General features: G+C 33.5%; 1 protein-coding gene across 1 annotated transcript in view; it reads left to right on the top strand.

Moving 5' to 3' along the window:
- col3a1 (collagen, type III, alpha 1 (Ehlers-Danlos syndrome type IV, autosomal dominant)) overlaps nucleotides 1–23,135 on the top strand; it is a 59,544-nt gene that overhangs the window by 15,406 nt on the left and 21,003 nt on the right. The window contains 23 exon segments of the mRNA NM_001142907.1: nucleotides 954–1,013; nucleotides 2,021–2,131; nucleotides 3,372–3,452; nucleotides 6,764–6,817; nucleotides 8,439–8,492; nucleotides 9,938–9,991; nucleotides 11,103–11,156; nucleotides 11,676–11,729; nucleotides 13,110–13,163; nucleotides 13,685–13,729; nucleotides 16,110–16,163; nucleotides 16,501–16,545; nucleotides 16,664–16,717; nucleotides 17,007–17,105; nucleotides 17,208–17,252; nucleotides 18,685–18,783; nucleotides 19,799–19,852; nucleotides 19,952–20,059; nucleotides 21,695–21,748; nucleotides 21,861–21,959; nucleotides 22,121–22,174; nucleotides 22,811–22,909; nucleotides 23,019–23,072. Coding sequence (NP_001136379.1) covers nucleotides 954–1,013; nucleotides 2,021–2,131; nucleotides 3,372–3,452; nucleotides 6,764–6,817; nucleotides 8,439–8,492; nucleotides 9,938–9,991; nucleotides 11,103–11,156; nucleotides 11,676–11,729; nucleotides 13,110–13,163; nucleotides 13,685–13,729; nucleotides 16,110–16,163; nucleotides 16,501–16,545; nucleotides 16,664–16,717; nucleotides 17,007–17,105; nucleotides 17,208–17,252; nucleotides 18,685–18,783; nucleotides 19,799–19,852; nucleotides 19,952–20,059; nucleotides 21,695–21,748; nucleotides 21,861–21,959; nucleotides 22,121–22,174; nucleotides 22,811–22,909; nucleotides 23,019–23,072 — 1,539 coding nt within the window.

Raw genomic sequence — 23,135 nt, 5'->3', positions numbered from 1 at the left:
TGTGACATTAAAGTGAATTACAAGGGAAGTTCAAAGCACAAGCATTTTTTCGCCAGTATAGAAAATGTTGAGTAGGAAAGTGGCTCTGACAGTCTGTAGATCAACTGTAGTTTATGTTGAAAAATTAATACTAACACTAAAATTAGAAAGTGGTTTTAAGTAATGAAACTATAATGCACTGTTGCCCAACACTCTTAAGAATTGTATGTTTGCTTCAGAAACACTGCTATATTTTACATAAACAAGCTGCTGCATAACCATGGGGTCAGCCATTCAAGCTGAAAAAAAAAAGAAAAGAGGCACAAGTTTACTCCGCAGGTAACAGTTCAGCTGTGAAGAATACAGTGGGTTTAGTTCATACACAGGAAGATAAAAGAGTTTATCATTCATAGCTAATAGCATTCATAGCTCTATAGGACTACATACTAAAACCTCTCTCATATCAAATAGGACATGTTGTCAATAAATATTTTAATTGTAGGGCCTGGATAAACAGATACAAACTTTAAATATTACAAAAATATTTTTCACTTTTTGATGTTATTGAGCAATAACCCATAGCCACTAAAAGATATTTGCTTTTAAACAGGTGACAAGTAAATGCAATGAGCTGATGGATTGCTATGGGTTAATGCACCTGGGCAAACTTTTATTACATAGCCAAAAAGCTTTAGAAAACAATACAATACTGCACAAAAAATAAATAATAAAGACTAACTATCTACACTTTAGCAAAAGTAAATGTAATACCAAGAACCCCTTAATGTGACATACTGCATCTCATACTATTATTGTTGTATTCAATGTCCACATTTAATTATTTGGTCACTAACTACTTGTACTGTAAAGGCATAAAGTTAGTGATACCTTATAAAATATGTGGAAACATGCTAACTATGTTTACTATTACTCCATACTACAAGCCACTAACATAGATTTGTGTTTTTATATAGCCAACGCCATCTAGCCCCAATGGAGGAGGCACTGTAAACCGAGGCCCAAAAGGTGATCCAGTAAGTACATGAACATGCAAGAGTAATTATATATTTCAGCTACACTTTTCTGAAAGGCCTGCTTTACTATTTACATAACATGGCAGGTGTATACTTATTCCCAAAGACCTGTATTTAAATTATAATTAAAAAACCTTTCTTAGGGACTTGAAAAATCAGGAGGGTGTTATAATTTAGCACTGCCACTAAAGTGTAATACCTCACTGAGCTATCAGTAAGATGTAGCATTTAGGATTGTTCTCACTGTAAGCACAGCCCTATCCAAAACCATGAAAAACAGCCACAAACCAAATTTCTGTTCCACCAAATGTTAGTTGGCTTTATGGTGCAATTCATGGAAATTCTGCATTGAGTGGAAAACATGGCAGATTGTTTGAATTAATATTAAAGGGGCTTAATTGATCTGGCTATTAATCTTTATAAGTGAGAACATACATATTAAATAAATATATATATATATATATATATATATATATATGTGAATTATGAGTGAATTTCATTAGTAGATGTTAATGAAATCCTGTCAATATATCATTAAAAATGATTTGCCAAAAAAGTTAGCCTGACTTAACTAAAATTTAAATTATGCATTTACTAAAACAATAGCTTTTGAACAATTTAAGCTACTGACATGCCATCAACCAGGCTCAATTAGTGAATACCACTGCTACAAAGATGCTAAATATATGTAATTTATTCCTATCTATTTATTTTGAAATCATAACCATTTAAGTGCCACCACATATCTGTAATGTATGGAGCTTGTATAAAAAGACCATTTTACTGACAGTAGATTCTATGATTTGATCTGTGTCAAACATTTATGTTTATGAGAATGTACTGTATATGTAAATTAAAAGAACAGTAGCATAAAAAAAGTTAAAAGGGCTGTATAAAACAATATATATATATATATATATATATATATATATATATATACACACACACACACACAAAACAGGAGGAAAATATGTTTCCAAAGTAATATATTGTTTCATTGCTTATAGGGTACTCCTGGTATTCCTGGCAGAAATGGTGAACCTGGAAGTCCTGGTTCTCCTGGGCTCCCTGGCCCCCCTGGAGTTTGTGAAGGTTGTGGTAGCACGGGTACTGGTCCGGTAGGTTGCATCTATTGTATTATTATTGATATTATTCATCATTTCTGTATCTGATTATATTTATCACACGTGGGAGTAGGGGTTAAGTCAGTTAGTTGGCTGTCTTTGGCAATAGACAAGTCACTTGAAGGGCAACCTAATCCTGAGCAATGCATTTCCTAGATAATAGGCCTCTGTATTCCATTTTTTTTTTTTAACAAGGGACCATTTCTCTAAATATAAAACCACTAGGATAAACTCCTCTAGATAATTATTTTTTACCTATAGCTATCATTAAAAGGAGTGTTTGCTTTAGTGCATTGTATTTGTGGAATCATGTTATCTCTCAAGACATGAAAGGGGGCATACCGTTACAAACCTTCTTCTCTAACCAGTGGCAAAAGAGAAATTGGTTAATCCTAAAAGTTTGTGTTACTTAGACTCTGGAACCCATTCAGAACCCTAAATCCACTTATATCAATCATTAAAAACAGTATGGAGCTACCTGTCATTCACAAGAACTGTACAGTCTTTTATGCCCTAAAAAGCAGAGCAAGAGCCTGTATACCATAATTAACCATTTTAAAAAATATTTTCAGTATAATCACTGATTTACAAAACTGTTAAAGTTAATATTCCCTGCTCAAGCCACTATTAGGGCAGACCTATTAATCTTAACTATCTGCGTTCATGGCATCCGACAACTGAAAAAAATGTGCCAGTTCCTGATCTTACTCATTTTTTCCACAATGACATTTAAAAAAAAAAAAAAGTGAACCTGAAAACTTGAGAGAATTTATGAATGGAGGGCCGGGTGCAAATTGCAAAAACAGGTACAAGCTACCATGTGTTTTGTGCTTTGCCCTTATCATGAATAATTTGATAAAAAAAATAATTTTAGGTCTGCATTTCCAGTGTGCTAAATCCATGCACAAATAAAAGCAATGGTACTGATTAATGTATTATCCCCTTTACCCAATCACTTGTAACAAATACATGTTGCAGGTCTGTCTAAATTAAATTGCAATCAGTACAGCCCTTCTAGCTGAATTTCCTAAAAATGTCCCTGAATTTTCAAGTAATCTGTCCAGTTTTATTCATGTTTCCAAGAGCAGATTATGATTTTGCAGACTGTTCACAGAAGGGTTAATTACAAGGGTGCAAGATTTGCATCGTGGATGTTTTGTAAGAAATATTTGTAGTAGCTAATCATTTGACATTTTCCATTACTAATCCCATTTATTTCTTGTGTTTGTTTCAGAACTATTCTCCTCAGTATGACTCCAAATCTGGATATTATGATGGCAAATCTGGAGGTGGTGGTCAGATGGGTGGAATGCCTGTATGTTTTACCTATTCTTTTTTGAAAATTACATTATTTTTATAGAACATGATTCAATGCAAATGTGTGAATGACTATTAATATTTACTTATTATAGATAAAGGGGTTACCTAATTTATTGGTAGTGGAAAATTATTTGTTAAAAAATAAAAAGCTTCAGACAGACAAAAACAGAAAGAAATATATAATAAACAGATATTTGAAGCACATATTGTTGCCCAAGGATATATTTATGTAAAGATGTATATTTATTCTTATATACACATGTACATGAATATTCCTGGTTATAAAGTTTCTTTAATAAAAGATAGTTCAATCAAAAATATACATTTATTAACAAAAGCTATCAACACATATCTACAGAAATAGCAAACATACAAAATACAAAACACTAAATCTAAATACAGTATATAACTGCTATTTAGAAAGATAATTATAAATGTGGATATGTTACATAGAATCCCACTGCCTCCCTTATACTCATCCTTCCATTGATTCAGGCATCTGTGTCCTTACTCCAGGAACACACTACTAAAACTTGACCCATGCTATTAACCTAGAGATTGGTCAAAGTTGATGTGGCAAGTTCTGATTGGTCAATGACCATTAAGTTAACTTTAGGGAGTTGGCCATAGATTCCTGAGGCAGGATGGACAATGGAAGTTGGGCAAATGCAGTTTGCATTTCCAACCACCCTTGGTCAAAGGGGAGGAAACTTAGCAGTTGTGCTAGATAGGATGTGTTTGAAGGTTGCATCTGTTGCATATTCTATTTAAAAGAGATATGATGTAAGCAAGTCTCCCTGAGTTAACACATATTAGTGAGTTTAATTCATGGCTCTTCTAGTAATTTATAATATTGGGTTACGGTAAATTTGGGTATATTTATCATGCTGTGAAAAAGTGGAGTGAAGCATTATCGGTGATGTTGCACAGGGCAACCAATCAGCAATTAGATTTCAACAATAAGAAAACCAAAGCAAAGTTATGAGCAACATCACAGAAAACTTAATTAGTGGAAGATTATATTCAAATTCAATTCTGTTTTTGTCTCCTACCTCATTCATAGTAAACAACTCACATCTTTAGTTTTTCCTTATGCAGCTTTCTCCATATTGTCAGTTCAAAAACACATGTGAATGATTCTTAACCTGTTTTACAGGGAGGCAGAATTATTTTTTTTTTTTAATTTGAGCTTTTTCAAAACTCTATTGGAAAAAAAATCACAAGTAAACTTTTTTCTTGATTGCATTTTTTCTCAATAGTTAGCATATTTGCAAAAAATCAATTGGGAAAAATGTGTAACTGGCAGTAAAAATCAGTCACAATTTTTCACAAAATCGACTGTTTCAAAAACTTGAAAATTAAAATAGATTGAATGTTGAATTTTTGAATCACAGATAAAAATTGATTTTAAATATGATAAATCGGGATTAAGTAGGGATAAACAAATACATTTTACTATATTTTTTGCTATTTATTTTTCAAAAGATAACCGGCTGTTAGAAAGTATATATGAAATAGTTATGCTTTAAAACTGTTTTTGAACTGTTTGAATTTCAGGCTAGATCTTGTAATAAAAGCAGAGTGACTGGATAGGGACAACAAATGATGTTCAGATGTAGTGAAAATGAAAAGAACAAAAAATCCACAGATTTTTTTGTGGTTTTTACATTTCTTTGTGGACTTAAGAAAGAAAACCCCTAAAAACCTCTAGAACCACAAATTAATCAAAGACTGTTACAATGTGGCTAGGATAACTCCCATTGATTTCTGCATGACCTTGACAGCGTTTAGATTACTTTTTAAAAAAAATGTGAACATTAGTAAGTGCCCCATATGTGTCCTTTTAAAGTTAACCGCCAGTGGATATTTATGGACAGTTGTACCATATCATCAAACCTGCAGTTGCATTTTCCCATTAGAACATAAGATATTCACATCTGTGCGCTGTGGGTCATCACATTACATTAAGGGGCTGATTTACTAAAATTCTTTTCTGGCCTTGAAAGTCGTATAAGTTTGACATGGTATAAATACGAATTAAACTAGATTATTGCTGTATTTATAAAATGTTACAATAATGCTTGAATTGTTCATACAAATATCCTGAATTTCTTAAGCTGAAAGTATTGTTAAAACCTCGAAAAATTGTAGTTTAAACGGATGTTCATTTCCATGAATCCTCTTTATTTTTGCCAAACAGGAATTGCCCCAGCAGCCATTTTAGGAGCATTGGCACTCATTCTTGGAAAACAATAATGTGTTTAAGTTTCACTTGAAACCGTGTGAAATAGAAAACAATGAGGGGATTAATTTCCCCTTGAAACTGGATGAAACAGAAAATACTTCTCCTTGAGTATGTGCCAAGGACAGGCTATTACTGACTATTCTATTCTTCTACTGTTCTAAGCCTCCATAGGACTCAATGGTTCTTGACAGATCAATCCTGCCAATTTATTTTTTTTTTTTTAAAAACTTGAATTTTTCAGGGAAAATTTCCGAAAAACTCAAATTTTTCGAGAAACAGTATCAGAAAAAGTACTGGCAAAAACATTTGTTAATCTCGAAAATATCTAGAAGTAAAAAAAAAAAATTTTTTTTCAAAATTGCTTAATAAATACTTATTGTACAGCTCTGCAGAATATGTTGGCGCTTTATTAATAAATGTTATATATATATATTTTTTTTTAATGAAATAAATAAAGAATTTTGCTTTTTAACTTTAACTCTGCATCTTGCACTGAATTATGTTTTCTTCTTAATATTCTATAGAACTAAAATGAAGCCAATTATCTATTTAATGTATCTATTGATCTCCTATCACACATTTTCTCTTGGGTGGAAATATGTAGTTTAATAAATTCTGATCTTTTTGTAGCCAACTTGGACAAAACTAAAGTGTATTTAACACCCTGGGTTTAAATGTAAAAATGTTACTTCTCCATGATTATTAATAAATATAGCCCTAAGTACAGATGGAGAAATATATTATCTAGAGCTAATTCTGCTTGGAGAATATTCTGGTTATTAAAATGTACAGGGCAGAGTGCAAAAATGGAAGCAATTTACAATGTTTTTTGCACTTTGCAAATGGAAGTATTGCTACAGAATGCCTGTTTTGGAGTTGCATCCTCGTAATGAATACAGTGCTATTTATGTGTTACAAAGTCCTGTTGTCCATTTTTATTATTCTTTGAATACCAGGATTCCTTATGATAGACAGTCATTTATATAAAAAAGGAAAGTGTGAGTGACTTAATATGATCCTTTGCAAACATAAATGTAACACATATACCTTTTACTGTGTAGGGAGCCCCTGGACCCCCTGGACCCCCCGGCACACCTGGTCAACCTGGTCAACAAGTAAGTGAATTATTCATACTTTTAAGAACATTTTAGATATTAAAAGGGGTAGTTCACTTTCAAATTTATGTTTAGTATGTTATAGAATTAGCAATTCTTAGCAACTTTTCTACTGGTCTTAATTTTTTATTTTTTTATATTTTTGGAATTATTTGCCTTCTTCTTCCAACTCTTTCCAGCTTTAAAATGATCACTGACCCCTGAAGCCAGAAAACTATCGGTATATGAGGATACAATTGTATTTTTACAATTCTTACAATTGTAAGACAGTTAAACAAATGGATATTCATTTTATTATTCAAATAAGTAATGCTTTAAATTTGTATCTGTTTTTTTTATTGCGTAGTCAGGGAATAAAATGCTAATACCCTTTGCTATTATGCTTTTTATTACCTGTTATAATATGCAAATAGGCAATACAATAAAAGTCTAAAGGTGGCAATGCGCGGAGTGATAAAAGCCGCTGATGATCGCAGCTTATCGCCCAGTGTATGTGGCCCTCAGACGAGCCTGGCCAGATGTCAACCAGGCAGGTTTAAAATGCCCATTGGGCGAGTAGTGCTTTGGCTCATAGATGCAGTCCCCATCCCAACAGCCTGCATCCTTTTAATGTGATCTGATCTTGCCCACTTGCCAAACGGGCGGATCTTGTCCATCTTGATCCATGGATGGCCAGCTTAAGTTTTCACAAGGTTTTGAAAGGTTATAGTTTCCATGGGTTATTAGATCTGGTGCAAACTTTTAATCACACTGTTCAATAAGGTACAGCTATGGGATCTGTTATTCAGAGAGCTCCAAATTACAGAAAGGTCATCTCCCATAGACTTGAAAATTGTTTGATGTCAACTAAGATATAACAAATCCTTATTTATTTAATGTATAAATGATGTTTAGTATTTTTAAGGTTTAGTGACTGAAATTAATGAATGATGCCTCATCCAGGTCCCAAACATCATGGATAAAATGGTCCCATACATGTATAAGCATTATGCATGTATTGTTTTTGTCTTTGCTACTGTAATATGTTATCATAGAACTAAGACACCATTGAAACCAGCATAATATACAGCTTTATCACATAAATGTTACAAAAAAGCTAAGTTTTCACTGTCAATTACATGGCATATTAACCCATGTTTTTTGATAATTAACTATTTTTTTCCTGGAAAAACCTTTCAAAGGATAATATTCAAGCAGAAATAAGGAGTAAAAATAGAAATTAAAAATGGTGGTTTTTAATTTTTTAAAATGTAATCGACAAAATAAAATTGCAGCAATGCACTTTTAAATTTGTTTATTATTATTCAAAAGGTCTGATATAATGTAGTAACCCTATGTTGTAGACATGGCTTATGTCCTGAGAGACTTTCTGCAGTTTCTTCTTCTCTGTGGGGCTTTTTGTGGGGTTTCCTGAGCAGGTCTCTAAAGTATTGCATAAGATAAAGGGAGAGATCAGCAGAAAAATTGTTAGTACTTGGCACAAACAAAAACAATTTTATGTCTGAAGGCTAGTGCTGCCATTGCAAGATTCAATATCATTCAAATGCGTAACAGATTCTCTGTGTGGCTGAACAAATTTGTTTATTTATCAAACAATTTAAATATCTTTCTTTGAAAACAGGGAAGTCATGGATATCAAGGATCTCCTGGTGAACCTGGACAGGCTGGCCCTCCAGTAAGTACACATGTACTGAGTAAGTAGTATGCAAACTAGCAGTCTGTTAGCTATGAAATATATATATGCAATTTGCGAAAAATTCAAACCTTTTTACGTGTCCTTTAGCCATAAAATACATATAATAGGTGATTTTTAATGTGGTGTGCTATCTTTATACAATTATTTAATAGTACATATCACATATTATCTATAATCACCTGACATTTTTGTATGAAAGTTGCTTGTTAAGCAAAGTTAATCAAATAAAATTTAGCTTGTTTAGAGAGACACAAAAGTTATGCTATATGAACTGTGCTCAGACAAATGAAATTAGGAAAGCACAAAATCCATAGATTATGGTTTTGGCCAAATAATAAATACCTGTTTGAGCAAAGTGAATCCAAAACCTAAGGATTTAGTTTCTTCCAAATTCTGAAACAAATTCCTGGGATTCAGCTGAATCCTGCATTTGCTGTATCTCTTTAATGGCTCCAGGAAATTATATACACCATTAGGTGTACACATAAGAAACACTTAGGAGTAGATTTATCAAAGTGTAAAATTAGAGCTTACAACAGTAAAATTCTGCCACACACTATTTATTTCTGTGGGATTTTTAGAAACATGTTTTTTGAGTTATGAACTTTCACCCATTGATAAATACAACTCTAAAATGAAAAGAGAGTGGTGCCCTAGGGGGCAGATTTATTAAAATGAGAGATGAGAGCTCACCACTGTATGCCTCTAAAAATCCCATAGTGGTATAAATATAAACATTGCTAAGTTAGCCCTTTAGTAAACACAGAAATTGCCAACATTTACAACTGAAGGACATTTTCCAAGTTCGAACAGCAACAGCATGTATTTCCTCACAGAAGACTTGTGACCAACAACATTCAGTCACAAGGGCAATGTCTAAATATCAGTCTTATCTAAAATAATGTATAAAGGCAATTTATATTGTATTAAAAAAGTGTACATACAAATTATTAGCATATTATATTATGGGGCCATGCACAAGGTCCAGGAGCTCATTAATTGCTAGCTTTGACTCCCTTTAATTTTAAGCCAAACCTTTGTTCTCTTTGCTTAACCCTACTCATCTGACCCTGCCATTATCTAAAATTATCTTTAAAATATTTCTTCAGGTCTTTGGATCTTTGTCAAGCTGCCTGTGAACATTCTTATGCCTTAATAAGTGTATATTAGTTTTTGTCAGTTTTTGTTCAGCTGGAATGTAAATTTCCTAAGACGGGCAAACTAATACCCTTAAACTCATGTGTTATGTTTAATAAATGCAATTTGCAAAGAGTGGCATAACTCAAGTTCACAACCCCCAAAGCAATAGCCAAAGTTTGCCAGAATATTTTGACTGAATATAAGTAAAGATATGCACATGTTATATTTCATATCTTTGTTTCATTGTTTGTGGTTTTTAATGTTATAATTACTGCTTATTTTAGGGATCCCCTGGTCCTGTAGGACATATGGGGCCTGCTGGACCACCAGGAAAAGATGTGAGTATATCTATCTTAGTGATGAGTGAATCTGTTCCGTCTTGCAAATTTGCAAATCTTTAAAAAGATTTGGGACACAGTGAAAAATTAGAGAAATGGTGAAAACGTATTTTTATTATTTTTACACTTGTTTTGCAAAAAAATTCGCCAGTGGCAAAATGTGTAATTTCGCCGCAAATCCATGCCTTCTGAAAAATTTCACTACTATCTTTAATTTCTTTTTCAGCTTATAAAAAACCTACTTTTGACATATAATGTTACATGTAGAGATAGTATTATAACAACAGTTTTACCTGGGAAAAGTGAATATGTTGCAGAGGGGTGAATTTATCTCTGAGGGAACCAAGCCCAGAGGGAACGGCAAGCTCAGAAAAATGATGTCAGAATTAACAACATTTAGGAATTTATGTAATGGAGCGATATTTACAACAGTTAGTATGTATAGCAACCAATCAACATGTAGCATTTACTGGTCATGGTCACCTGTTTACATCTCATTGGTTGCTATGGGTTACTGCATTTTGTACCAATTATTACATATGAGGTTAATGTGCTAACATTTGTTACTAATGACACATGTTACTAATGGCACAATGGGGTTTTGTTAGTCTTTCTAGGTAGGCAGAAAATAATATAGAGATGAAACAGAAATAATGGTCAAAGGCAGACCAGTGGTTGGTTTTTGCATTGACCTGTCAGCTCTGTTTTAGGCAGCATGTTTACCTCTATCTCCATGGGTACTGAAGACAAACATATAGGCATGTATTGACTGCAACTGCTTTCAGCCTGAGCACAGTATTGGTCATCACCTGTGACAGAAGTTTTATTTTCATGACATAATGTGGTTATTAAAGATTAATATGTATGATTAATGATTAATTAAATTCATTACAAACAAACCACATTTTAAAGTGCATGTCTTAGTACAATTTCCAAGTAACACCTGTGGTTGCCAATGGGGGTAACTGTTTTCAGCAATGAAATGTATACATCTGTGTGTGTCTTTAACAACTACACAAATTAATGTCTGAAATTGTTAAAACTATTAACATGTGTTAAATATTTTATATTAGGTTAATAATTTAAGTTTCATTAATTTAATCTTCTTTAGGGAGAGTCTGGACGTTCTGGAAGACCTGGAGAACGAGGTGTTGCTGGTGCTCCTGTGAGTAAATTTCTTGTATCTACCAAATATTGTTGGTATTAAGCTATATACATATATAGATATAACAACAACAGTCATGAATTATCTATAAGACTTTCCTAATAAACAGTGCTTAGTAATGTCATCAGTTATAATCATTGGTTTGTGATGTTACCTGTGTGACATGGATCATTTATTCTTTAGTATTATAAAAGCACAATTATTAATAGTCTACCAGTTGTAGTTCCAGGTAAAGTTGTAATCAGCCAGTGACACCTAATAACCTGCTGTTTTACAAAACATTATTCCTTTTATAATGGCTTACTATCCCCATGTTTTTACAGATAATTGCTTTGACAATATTTAGGTTACATAGCACAATCAATGGTATACTTTTAAATGCAAATATATATATCATTGCATTTACTCAAATCTACACTGAACAGTACTGTTTTATCTGATGTATTTATTGATGTGAAACATATCTGTTTCTATGTGTTAATATAAAAATATATATTTTTCTTTTTTTTATACTTTTAGGGTGCAAGAGGACCCCCTGGCATGGCTGGATTTCCTGGTATTAAGGGACACAGAGTAAGTATAAAATATATATTGGGCATATTTCTCTGTGTGATAACCTTGTGCAACTCATTTGTTTAACTTTTTTTACGTTACGTTAGCTAATATCAGTCTTACTTTATGTAGGACAAACATTTTACCCAACTAACACTGGGTCTATTTGTTGATTGTTGTAGAGACTGTTTACCTGAAGACAGGTCTGTCTGCAGATGGGACACCCCCTTTATTTGATCTATAGCCCCAATTTGTGTCCCCAATATAGATAGGCCTAAGGAAGGGAGGAATGGTAAAGGCAGCCGAAAAATTCATGAAACGCATTATTTTTTGTCGCCCGCGTCTTTTTTGTTGCCCACGTCCATTTTTTGTCGCCCACCCTTTTTTGACGCATCCACACCCAATTTGACGTGACCGTGCCCCCCCTTTTGGTCAAGCCCAATTTGATGTGACCACACCTGTGCCCAATTAGACGTGTGACAAAAAAATTTCAGTTCGCCCAATGTTTCTGTGGCGAATTTTCATGGAAGTTTCGTAAAACAATTCGCCAATGGTGAAATGAGGAAAGAGTTATTTTAACAGTAATAGGGTCATTTTATGGTAATGGTGGTCCCAGGGAAAAGGTCCCATTGGCTGACCCATCCTGACCCCAACAAATATCAGGCCTAGTCTGACTTTACACACACATCAGGCTTGTCTGCTAGAAAATCCATATCCTTGTTTAATGGCATCAGCACCATTTTTAATTGCTGTTGTTATTATTATTATTATTCAACCCTTATTAAATAAGTAAAAAAAGTAGAATATCAACTTGTATTGCATCTATTAATTCTGTGCATTGTTTGCACACTTTCTAGCAGTTAATAAACTAAAATTAAATAAATAAATAAATAAATATATATAGGGGATGTTTCATTCAAAAGTTATTACCCTGCCCTAAGCCTTGGTCAAATGCCTCTTTTGATCATTTATTTAAGACGCCCTAATTGGTAGTATAATAACTCTTTCTGGGTAACTGTTATAGATGTTAGAAGTAAAGTGGAAGGTTTTTTATCAATATCAGACATATAGTAATTATTATTATCATAATTACCAATAAACTGAATTTTGTTTTGTTTTTTAAAGATAGTGATTGTGATTAAGACTTATAGCTATTTTTGCTGCTGTTGATGATAAGATGGTCAGGTAATAGGCAATATGATCAGATATTATGTTTTATTAAATGATTATAATAGATATGCAAAGATGGTCATTCAGTATATACAGAATAAATGCAAATCTGAATAACAGACCTGTTCAAGAGTGCAAATACTTGTAAATTGTCTTTTTCGAATATGAACTATGTTTCTATAGGGCTAAAGGTGATTTTAATTTCTCCCTCTTTTCAATGTGATTCCTCAGGGCTTTGATGGAAAAGATGGCTCAAAGGGTGATACCGGTGCTCCTGGTCTTAGGGTAAAAACACATGTATACTGTTACTGATGCCACATAGAACTGTCATAAATCACAAACAAAAACAGAAATTGAAACAGAAATTTTTCAGGTACCTTTTTGTAATTGTTGCTGAATGATCAGCAGAAGTTACATAGCACAAATGTGTGTTACAAACACATGGGTGTTTTATATGTAACGTGACCATTTTATGAACAAAATCTCAAAAGAACTTTCTGGCTATTGCATTGAAGCAAATTATTTTGTTACTAATTTATCTGCATTCATCTACCAATTAAAATAATTATATTTAGCAACAAGATAAGTGAGTATGCTAAATATAAATATACAACATATATAACCAAAACATTAACATTATCACGTATATATATATATATATATATATATATATATATATACAGTATATATAGTTTATGTTCACTAATGTACTAATTGAGGCAGTATTTTCACTGTTCTTGGTTATAAATGTCATGAAGATAAATGTCATGTGATATCTAAATTAAATGACTTCCTTTCTTGATTAGGGTGAACCTGGCAGTCCTGGAGACAATGGCACACCTGGACCAGCGGTAATAATCAATTTTATTTTATTTTTTTTGTAAATCTGAAAGAAGTTGATATATTAGTGTGTCAAGATCCTCAAAATAACTAAAGCAAAAATTATTATATTCTAATGGTCAAAAAAAAAAATTCTATTTATCCTTTAAAAAATATGTTTTTTTTCTGGTAGTCAAGGAAAGTTTTAATAAATGGGGAAAATAATGAACTGCTGGGAATCTTTTGGGAATTTCCTAGTGTGATAATAAATCTGCCCAAAATACCGTCTTTATTTAAAAAGAATAGGCAAATTAGTCAAAAGTGAAGGATTTTTTAATTTAAATTGAATGCTATAGTAATTGCCATTGGCATAATTTAGACCTTTATGAGATTTCTGGGCAACAGTTTTGCATTGTGCTTTATTTAAACTACAATGTACAATCTATAGGTAAAATTATAGCAAGTTATTTTAATACAAATGACGGTTGGTTCTTATATATAAGTTAGAAATATATTTTTCTAAATAAAAGTTTTAGTTGGCAAATAAACATATAATAGTAACAAAAAATGAAACAAGGCGGTCAGTTGGTTGGTGAAAACAGGGAAAAAGCAGAAATTCTGAATTCTTATTTTTCACCTGTCTACAGCCAGCTAATCAAGACTTCCCTTTTAATATACCCAGTTCTATTAATATAACTACTGATGCATGGGTCACTCGGGAGGAAATTCAAAAGAGACTTTAACATGTAAAGGTAAACAAAGGTCCAGGACTGGATGGTATTAATCCCCGGGTATTAAACAAGCTTAGCTCTGTGATTGCCAAGCCTCTTTACTTAATTTTTCAGGATTTATTGAGGTCTGGCATGGTGCAGAGAGACTGACAAATTGCTAATGTGGTGCCGTTATTCAAAAAGGGATCCTGTTCTAAGCCTGAAAACTATAGACCTGTTAGTCTGACATGAGTGGTAGGAATGATTTTGGAAGGGGTAATAAGGAAAATAATATTTGGATACATTTCAAATCATACTATCAGTCTGTGCCAGCATGGTTTTATGCATAACAGATCTTGTCAGACTAATTTAATTGCCTTTTATGAGGAGGTGAGCAGGAAGCTTGACTCTGGAATGGCAATGGATGTCATCTACTTGGACTTTGCTAAAGCATCTAATACAGAATCGCACAGAACGTTAATGATAAAATTGAGAAATATTTGCCTAGAACATAATATTTGTAATTAGATAGGGAACTAGCAGAAGGGTAGCAAAGTGGTGGTAAATGGAACATTTTCTAATTGGGCCAGTGTTGTTAGTGGAGTACCGCAGGGGGCAGTCCTTGGTCCTTTGCTTTTTAACTTGTTTATTAATGACTTGGTTGTGGGCAAAGAAAGTGCTGTTTCTATTTTTGCTGACAATACTAAATTGTGCAAAACTATGCAGGATGCTGCCATTTTGCAGAGCGATTTGACAAAACTGGAAAACTGGGGAGCAAAATGGAAAATGAGGTTTAATGTTGAAAGTTCAAAGTTATGCACTTTAGAAATAATATAAATGCAAGTTATACACTAAATGGTAGTGTGTATCCTTAATTGAGAAGAAGTTGTCTAATGTCATTTAGTGGCTACTAAAGTATATAAAGTGCTGTCTTGCATAAAAAAAGGCATTGACTCAAGGGATGAGGACATAATTTTGCCCCTTTATAGGTCCCTGGTAAGGCCTCCCCTTGAGTTTGCAGTGCAGTTTTAGGCTCCAGTCTTTAAGAAGGATATTAATGAGCTGGAGAGAGTGCAGAGATGTGCAACTAAACTGGTAAAGGGGATGGAAGATTTAAACTATGAGGTGAGACTGTCAAGGTTGGGGTTGTTTTCTCCAGAAAAAAAGGCGCTTGCGAGGGAACATGATTACTCTGTACAAATACATTAGAGGGGATTATAGACAGTTAGGTGAAGTTCTATTTTCCCATAAAAAAGAATCAGCACACCAGAGGTCACCCCTTTAGATAAGAGGAACAAAACTTGAATTTGAAGCAGCGTAGGTGGTTTTTCTAGTGATGTTGTAATGGCGGATTCTGTTAATACCTTGGAGTATTTCTTGAGCAAGCATAGTATCCAAGGCTATTGTGATACTAAAATCTACAGTTGGTATTGATGTTGGTATATATAGTTTATGTTTGTCAGTGTATAGATAGGTCAGTATAGGTTTATATGTGTACCCAGGTTCATTTGGAAAGGGTTAAACTTGATGGATTTTTTTTCAGCCAAACTTAACTATGTAACTATAAATAAAGTAGCAGGTGGCAAATTTATCTATATGGAAACATTGTCATAATTAAAACAATATCCTTTTGATCAGCATAAAAGAAAAATATTTTTTAATATAGCAGTTAATTTCAAAATATTGTTTAATTGTATTTCAGGGTCCAAGGGGACAAGCTGGTGAAAGAGGTAGACCCGGAGGTGCAGGACCAGCTGTAAGTATCCTGCTTAAACATTTAAACATTTTTTCTTATGAGTAGCTTGATGCTTAGGGGCAGATCACAATATTTCATATTTTTTCATATACCCCTCATAATATAGTAGCTGAGGTTGAATAAACACACCTTCAAATTCAACATTTTAAATTTTTTGCCAAATGGCAATTAGCTTTCAACCCCCATCTCTAATTTACTACTACCGCTAATAATAATAATAATAATAATAATAATAAATACAGATTACTGAGGGGGGGGGCTACAACTTCCAGTAAAGTTGGTTAGGTTTATGTTTCTGTCAGCAAGTATAAAATTATTCCTGTTTTTATTTTTTAAGGGTGCCCGTGGTAATGATGGAGCTCCAGGTTCTTCTGGACAACCTGTAAGGGTCTTTTGTTTCTTTGCATTTTGTTTAGTTTTGCTTGGTTAGCAAACTATGCAACTATACATATCATTGTACTGTATATAAATAAATTCACATATTTTGTTTTTCTATTTAGGGACCTCCTGGCCCCCCAGGAAATGCAGGATTCCCTGGTAGCACTGGACCCAAGGTATTTATTTATTTAGAATGGTTCAAGAAAAACTATTACTTCTTAAAGGATATAGAAAGTGTAAATCACTGTGGGGTGCCAAATGTTATGTTAATTAACAATATTTTTGTTTCCTTTAATGTTGAATTCTATTTTTATTAAAAAATAGACCCCAAAAATGTATCAATTGTCCAGTTTGAAACAATTGTCCAATTATATCAAACTGTCCAGTTTGTTTTTAACATTTATAATAACCAAAAGATTTTGGGAAAAAAAATCTTAAAAAAATGTTAATACATTTTAATCTTAGGGTGAAGCTGGACCTCCAGGCTCTCGAGGATCAGATGGTTCTTCTGGTGCTAGAGGTGAACAAGGACCCCCAGGCTCAGCTGGTTCAACAGGCCCTGCTGTAAGGATATTTCATTTAAAATTTTTTCAGTTGATTATATTGGTTATATGTCATGGAAAAAATAGGGAATACTTTTATTAATAAATGTCTCTGTTTGTGTAGGGTCCTGCTGGCAGAGATGGCAATCCAGGCAACAAAGGAGAAGTGGTAAATGTTCTGTGGGAGAAAAAAATTATCCTATTTTAACAGTATAGGATACTTTTTGTGTGTGATTAATGATCAGAAAATGATTTTTTCCATTCTATAAAACATTGCCTTTTGAAATTAAGCTGCAGAGTGGAATAGATAAAATATTTTGATTTATGCAAATAATGGAAGCAAATGAAGCCTATGATTTTGTCCATACATAAATATTACAATCTGCAACATGTAAACCCTCATTCCCCTTTCATGTGTAGCATATTATTCTCATGGAGAACCCTCAAAGCCATTAATTACAATAGAATAGCAATTACTTTGCCAAGGAGCTGCTAAATGCAAAAGTGTCTTTACCGCTCAAAACTTTTAGTACTGAGTTTAGTACTATGCCTTATATTTGGTATCATCATTAAAATGGCTGTGAGCCCCCAGGCCATTGATAATTTCTCAAGGGAGCTATGCAGGTTTCTCAGCAGAGGGCCAATTCCTTGGCTTTCCAGCTTTACTGATCAGTACACAGACAGGTCAATATTCTGCCAAACTAGTCAAGGGTGGCTAAGATGGCAGCCAATTTCTGCTACTGCATAGCCATCTGAAACATAGCACATTAAGAAGCTAGATAATATTAAATGTAAGAATTTCCTTGACAAAAATATAACTAATTACTTTTATTCCCTTAATGAAACATATATCTAAGCATTTTACAAATTAGAACATATGATATTATTGTTTGCTTAATGACAAAGTATGTTGTCTACAGCAGTGGGGCCACAGTAGTTAAGGGTCCATTCATTAAAGCACGATGACCACGATTGCGAAAAATTCATTTTTTTTAAACTTTTCGTAATGACCACTATAATATCATTAAAATTACTCGACTTTTTCGCGTTTTGTGTAAATTTGCATGAAAAAGTCATATTTTTCGCAATGGCTATGAACATTTCGGAATTCATTCAAGGTTTAGTATCGTGACTTTCCTTTGGCCAGGTTGAAGCTGCAGAGTGCCATTGAGTCCTATGGGAGGCTTCCAAAATCATGCATTGAAGTTTCAAAGTCGCTCCGTTTATGATCATTCAGATACGAAAATTTCATAACTTTCGGATCGCAGCCACAATATTTTTGTACGACCATGACACAAAATTTTGCGCAATTTACGCACATCAGAAATTATCGTGGTAACTACAACATTTTTCCAATCATGCTTTTAACAATCCGAAATTCATGCTTTAATGAATGGGTCCCTACGACTGCTTAAATTTTCTAAACCATGCAATGTCTTTGTAAGAACCTGGTAATTTACTTAGGGGCCTTGTTTACAATTTGTCCACTTGAAATGATAATAACTTAATACTGTAAAGTATAAAACTTAAACTAGTAAGTAGTAAGCTATAAACATGAATTATAATGTATTAAATTATATTTTGATATGTTTTACTATCAGGGCCCTGCTGGTATTCCTGGTGCCCCTGGTTTGGCTGGTGCTCGGGGTCTTCCAGGCCCACCAGGCACAAATGGAGCTCCTGGTTTAAGAGGTGGTCCGGTAAGTGATAAAAAGTACTAATGAAACCCTGAGGCCTTTAACGTACTATACTTATCCTCCATGTTGTTTAGAAAATACATTTCAAAGCAGCAATAGCAATAAATTTATTTGATTAATTATATAACATCAGGCAAAGTGGAAAACAATTACCCTAATCACAAACAATAGAAATAACCTGGCCACCATTATTTTTTTTCTTTAAAGTAAAATCTTTTCATCATTATGTATGGTTGTATATAACCTTACAAAAAGCAATTTTATTGAACAGTGTTACAAGGTAAGTTATAAAGATACATCAACATTTTGATTTATCAAAGCCAAGCACTTACCAATATTATTTTATACTGGTAGTCTATATTCTTTGCATATACTGTATGCAAATAGTAATTATTTGTAACTATTTTTTTATGTTAATTATATTTCACATTATTTTATTTGGGGTTTGATGGTTGGGACACCTTTAGATGATAATAAACTACAAATCTGCATTTTACCTTCCAAAGCTGCCAAAAAGTTGCATTCAGTAGATATGTATTTGTGTTTGATATCAAGATATTGGGAAAAAAATGAAAACTTTCTTTTGTTTTACATTTTCTTTTTGATGACAATGCCAATTTATAAAATAAAAAGCTGATTTTCTGAACTAAGTCTTGCAAATGTCTTAAAAATATTTTGTGTTGTACAACAAAAAATTAACTTCACAAATTATCTAAAAAATTGACAATGATTGTTTACTCATTCATTTATCAAAGTCATTCTTGTTCTAGCCAGTCCTTCATTCTTTTATATGTGATTAAATAAGTATGTCAACAGTATTTTACTATGGACTTTATTCCCAATTGTTTTTACTTATTATTGAAGACTTATTATATGGATCATATATATATGTATATATATCTTTATTTATAAAGCGCTACATATGTACACAGGGCTGTAAATATACATATAATGTATAATATACTGAAAGTATTTGAATTTACACATTCAATAAAATTACATGTAACATTTTGTTTAGGGAGAGAATGGCAAAGATGGAGGAAAAGGAGAACCTGGACAAAGAGGAGAAAGAGTAAGTAATAATTAACATTTATTATATCTTGATGTACTGTTATTTGCGCCTGTTTAACCATATATGTAATAACTTGTTATTGTACATAATAAATAATAGGGTGAAGCTGGACCTCCAGGTGCATCAGGGCCAGCTGGTGAAGAAGGCAAAAAAGGAGCTAATGGTGAACCAGGTACTAATGGTGTACCAGGAACTCCAGGAGAGAGAGTAAGTCAAGATGAACCACTTTAGTTTTACCACCAATTTTTGTTTAGTTTGCTTCATGTAACAAAGGCTGTGCTGTGTGTTGGCCATAGTGAATTTCACTGGAAAGTAAATTTGCATATCACTGAAATATGAAGCATATACCATTTGATTGAAATGGTAGAGAAAATGAATTGATATATTTATATATCCATTTCTTGTATCAAGGTATACTAAGACCTCAGCATATACGAACAGCAGGCACTCACAGTTCCCAAAATAGGCATTAGTAAAGGAACTGCAGACTTTATTATATGCAAATAGAGAGAGTAGCTCACGCATTTCGTGCACAAATCACTTAATCATAGGCTAAACAACACAGTAAGATGGAAGGCAATAAAATTGCCCCAAAAAGGCATCATACGTTAAAGCATAAAGAAGCTATTAATGGAGCATATATTCTGCATTCCAAACTGTGTTGTTCAGCCTATGATTAAGTGCCTTGTGTACGAAACGCATAAGGCTATGCTCCCTGTTCACATAAATTAAAGTGGTTTGTGGAATCTGTGAGTGCCTACAGTCGTGTATAATTTGATCCTCTCTGAGCTGTAGGTGTGGGGCATGTGCACCCAGACCATACATGTCTACTGGTGAAGAACTTTCCCTTGTCAGAATATACACTAAATATCCTTACTGTGTGTACATACTAAGGGGCTGATTTACTTACCCACGAACGGGTCGAATGGAGTCCGATTGCGTTTTTTTCGTAATGATCGGTACTTTGCGATTTTTTCGTATGTTTTGCGATTTTTTCGGATTCTTTACGAATTTTTCGGATCCAATACGATTTTTGCGTAAAAACGCGAGTTTTCCTATCCTTTACGAAAGTTGCGTAAAAAGTTGCGCATTTTGCGTAGCGTTAAAACTTACGTGAAAAGTTGCGCATTTTTCGTAGCGTTAAGTTTTAACGCTACGAAAAATGCGCAACTTTTCGCGTAAGTTTTAACGCTACGCAAAATGCGCAACTTTTTACGCAACTTTCGTAATGGATACGAAAAACTCGCGTTTTTACGCAAAAATCGTATTGGTAACGAAAAATTCGTACAGAATCCGAAAAAATCGCAAAACATACGAAAAAGTCGCAAAATGTTCGTTTTCAAGTCGGAACTTTTCCAATTCGGGTCGGATTCGTGGGTTAGTAAATCAGCCCCTAAGACTTCACACTTCAGATCTGCTGTAACTCACATTTTTAGCATGGCAGCTAAACAGGAGCAGCCCGCTAATGCCCTTACAGCCCCCAGATGGACACTTTCTGCAAAATCCTGTGAATTGGACCATTCTCCTGTCCAGTCAGAAGTCAGTAGATTATATTGCATATGTGCCAAGTGGGTGTCTATGGCAGCACCCAGTATTAATATGATGCTGAGAGTTATTGATGTGTGTTCATATTTGTGTCTGCGACTACACCTTTTGACAGTGATCTGGTACTTTTGTTTTTCTGATTTTGTTGAATTTTGTATGTTTAAAAATGTATCCTTGGCAGTGCAGTTACTGTATCATGTACAGAGTAATACAATTAGAACATGTATATATGAAATTTTAAAATATCAAAAACTCTACATTAGTATTTTAACTTTGCATTCACTTTTTCTTTTTAAGGGAACCCCAGGTTTTCGAGGACCCCCTGGAAGCAACGGAATTCCTGGTGAAAAGGTGTGTCTTGCTTAGATTGTTTTAAGTTGAAGTGGAACATGTCCATGTATTTTATTGCTGTATGCTTCATGTGAAGTTTAGTTATAACTCTTCCTATTCTAAATATTGTTAGGGGCCTCCTGGAGAGCGAGGGGGTCCTGGTCCCTCTGGTCCTAGAGGGAATGGTGGTGAACCTGGAAGAGATGGTGGACCTGGTTTACCCGGTATGAGGGTAAGACATATATATATAATGATGTGTATTTTATTTTTAGTAGGTGCTTGTTAAAACTACTTTACACAGGGAATTAAATGTAATGTGTGTAGATTAGTTAGTCAGTCAGTCACACATGATTATAATATCATATTGAAGTATTTGTGCTTTTTACAATTTAGGGTTTAACAGGAAGTCCTGGTAGTCCTGGATCTGATGGCAAACCAGGACCCCAAGTAAGTAGCCGATATTGAAAATTTTATTTACATTTTACATTTAGTTTAAAATTCTTGTATAGGTATGGGACCTATTATCACCAATGCATTTTTTCAATACTTTGGACCACCTACAAAAAAACTTTTAACCATTACATACATACAGGAGTGTAGTTTTGCCACCAATATGGATTTATGCAGCTTAGTTAGGATCAAGTAAAGTTGTGGGACCTGTTATCCAGAATGTCTAGGACCTGGGGTTTTCTGGATAAGGATGACCATATTTTAAGTCTACTAAGAAATCATTTCAACATTTAAGAACCTCAATAAGCTTATTTTGCCTACAGTTGGGAATAATTATATCTTAGAAATCACTTCTTAAAATGAAGTCTATGGGAGTTATCCCGAATTTGTATCTTTCTGGATAATGGATCCCATACCTGTACAATGTACTGTTTTATTATTATGGAAAAAAAGGAAAAACTTTTTAAAGAAATTATTTGCTTAATATACACATTTAGGGAGATGGTTTTCCTGTAATTTGCAGCTTTTTTGGTAATGGGTTTTCAGATACGTTATCCCATACCTATAATATGTTAACAACAGTATACATTTACATTATACATTTAACAAAACCATTTATTTAAAATATAACAGGGACCTTCTGGAGAATCTGGACGTTCTGGTTCCCCTGGTCCACCTGGTCCAAGAGGTCAGCCTGGTGTTATGGGATTTCCTGGTCCAAAGGGTAATGAGGTTAGTAAATAATTTTCCAGATATGAGATAATAAAGGTGTTTAACTTGTGTTTATTATTAATATATTAATAATATACTAATGAATAATGATCTGATTTTTATTCTACAGGGTCAACCTGGCAAAAATGGAGAAAAAGGAGGTCCTGGATCACCTGGATCTCAGGTGTCTTTTTTATTTGTTTCAATGGGGGGAATGTAGCCAGTGTACTTTTATCCTTATGTTGTA

The sequence above is a fragment of the Xenopus tropicalis genome, chromosome 9, assembly GCF_000004195.4.
Source record: "Xenopus tropicalis strain Nigerian chromosome 9, UCB_Xtro_10.0, whole genome shotgun sequence".
NCBI classification, from domain to species: Eukaryota; Metazoa; Chordata; class Amphibia; order Anura; family Pipidae; genus Xenopus; species Xenopus tropicalis.
The sequence above is the reverse complement of the archived record's forward strand: the minus strand, read 5'-3'. Positions and strand labels throughout refer to the sequence as shown.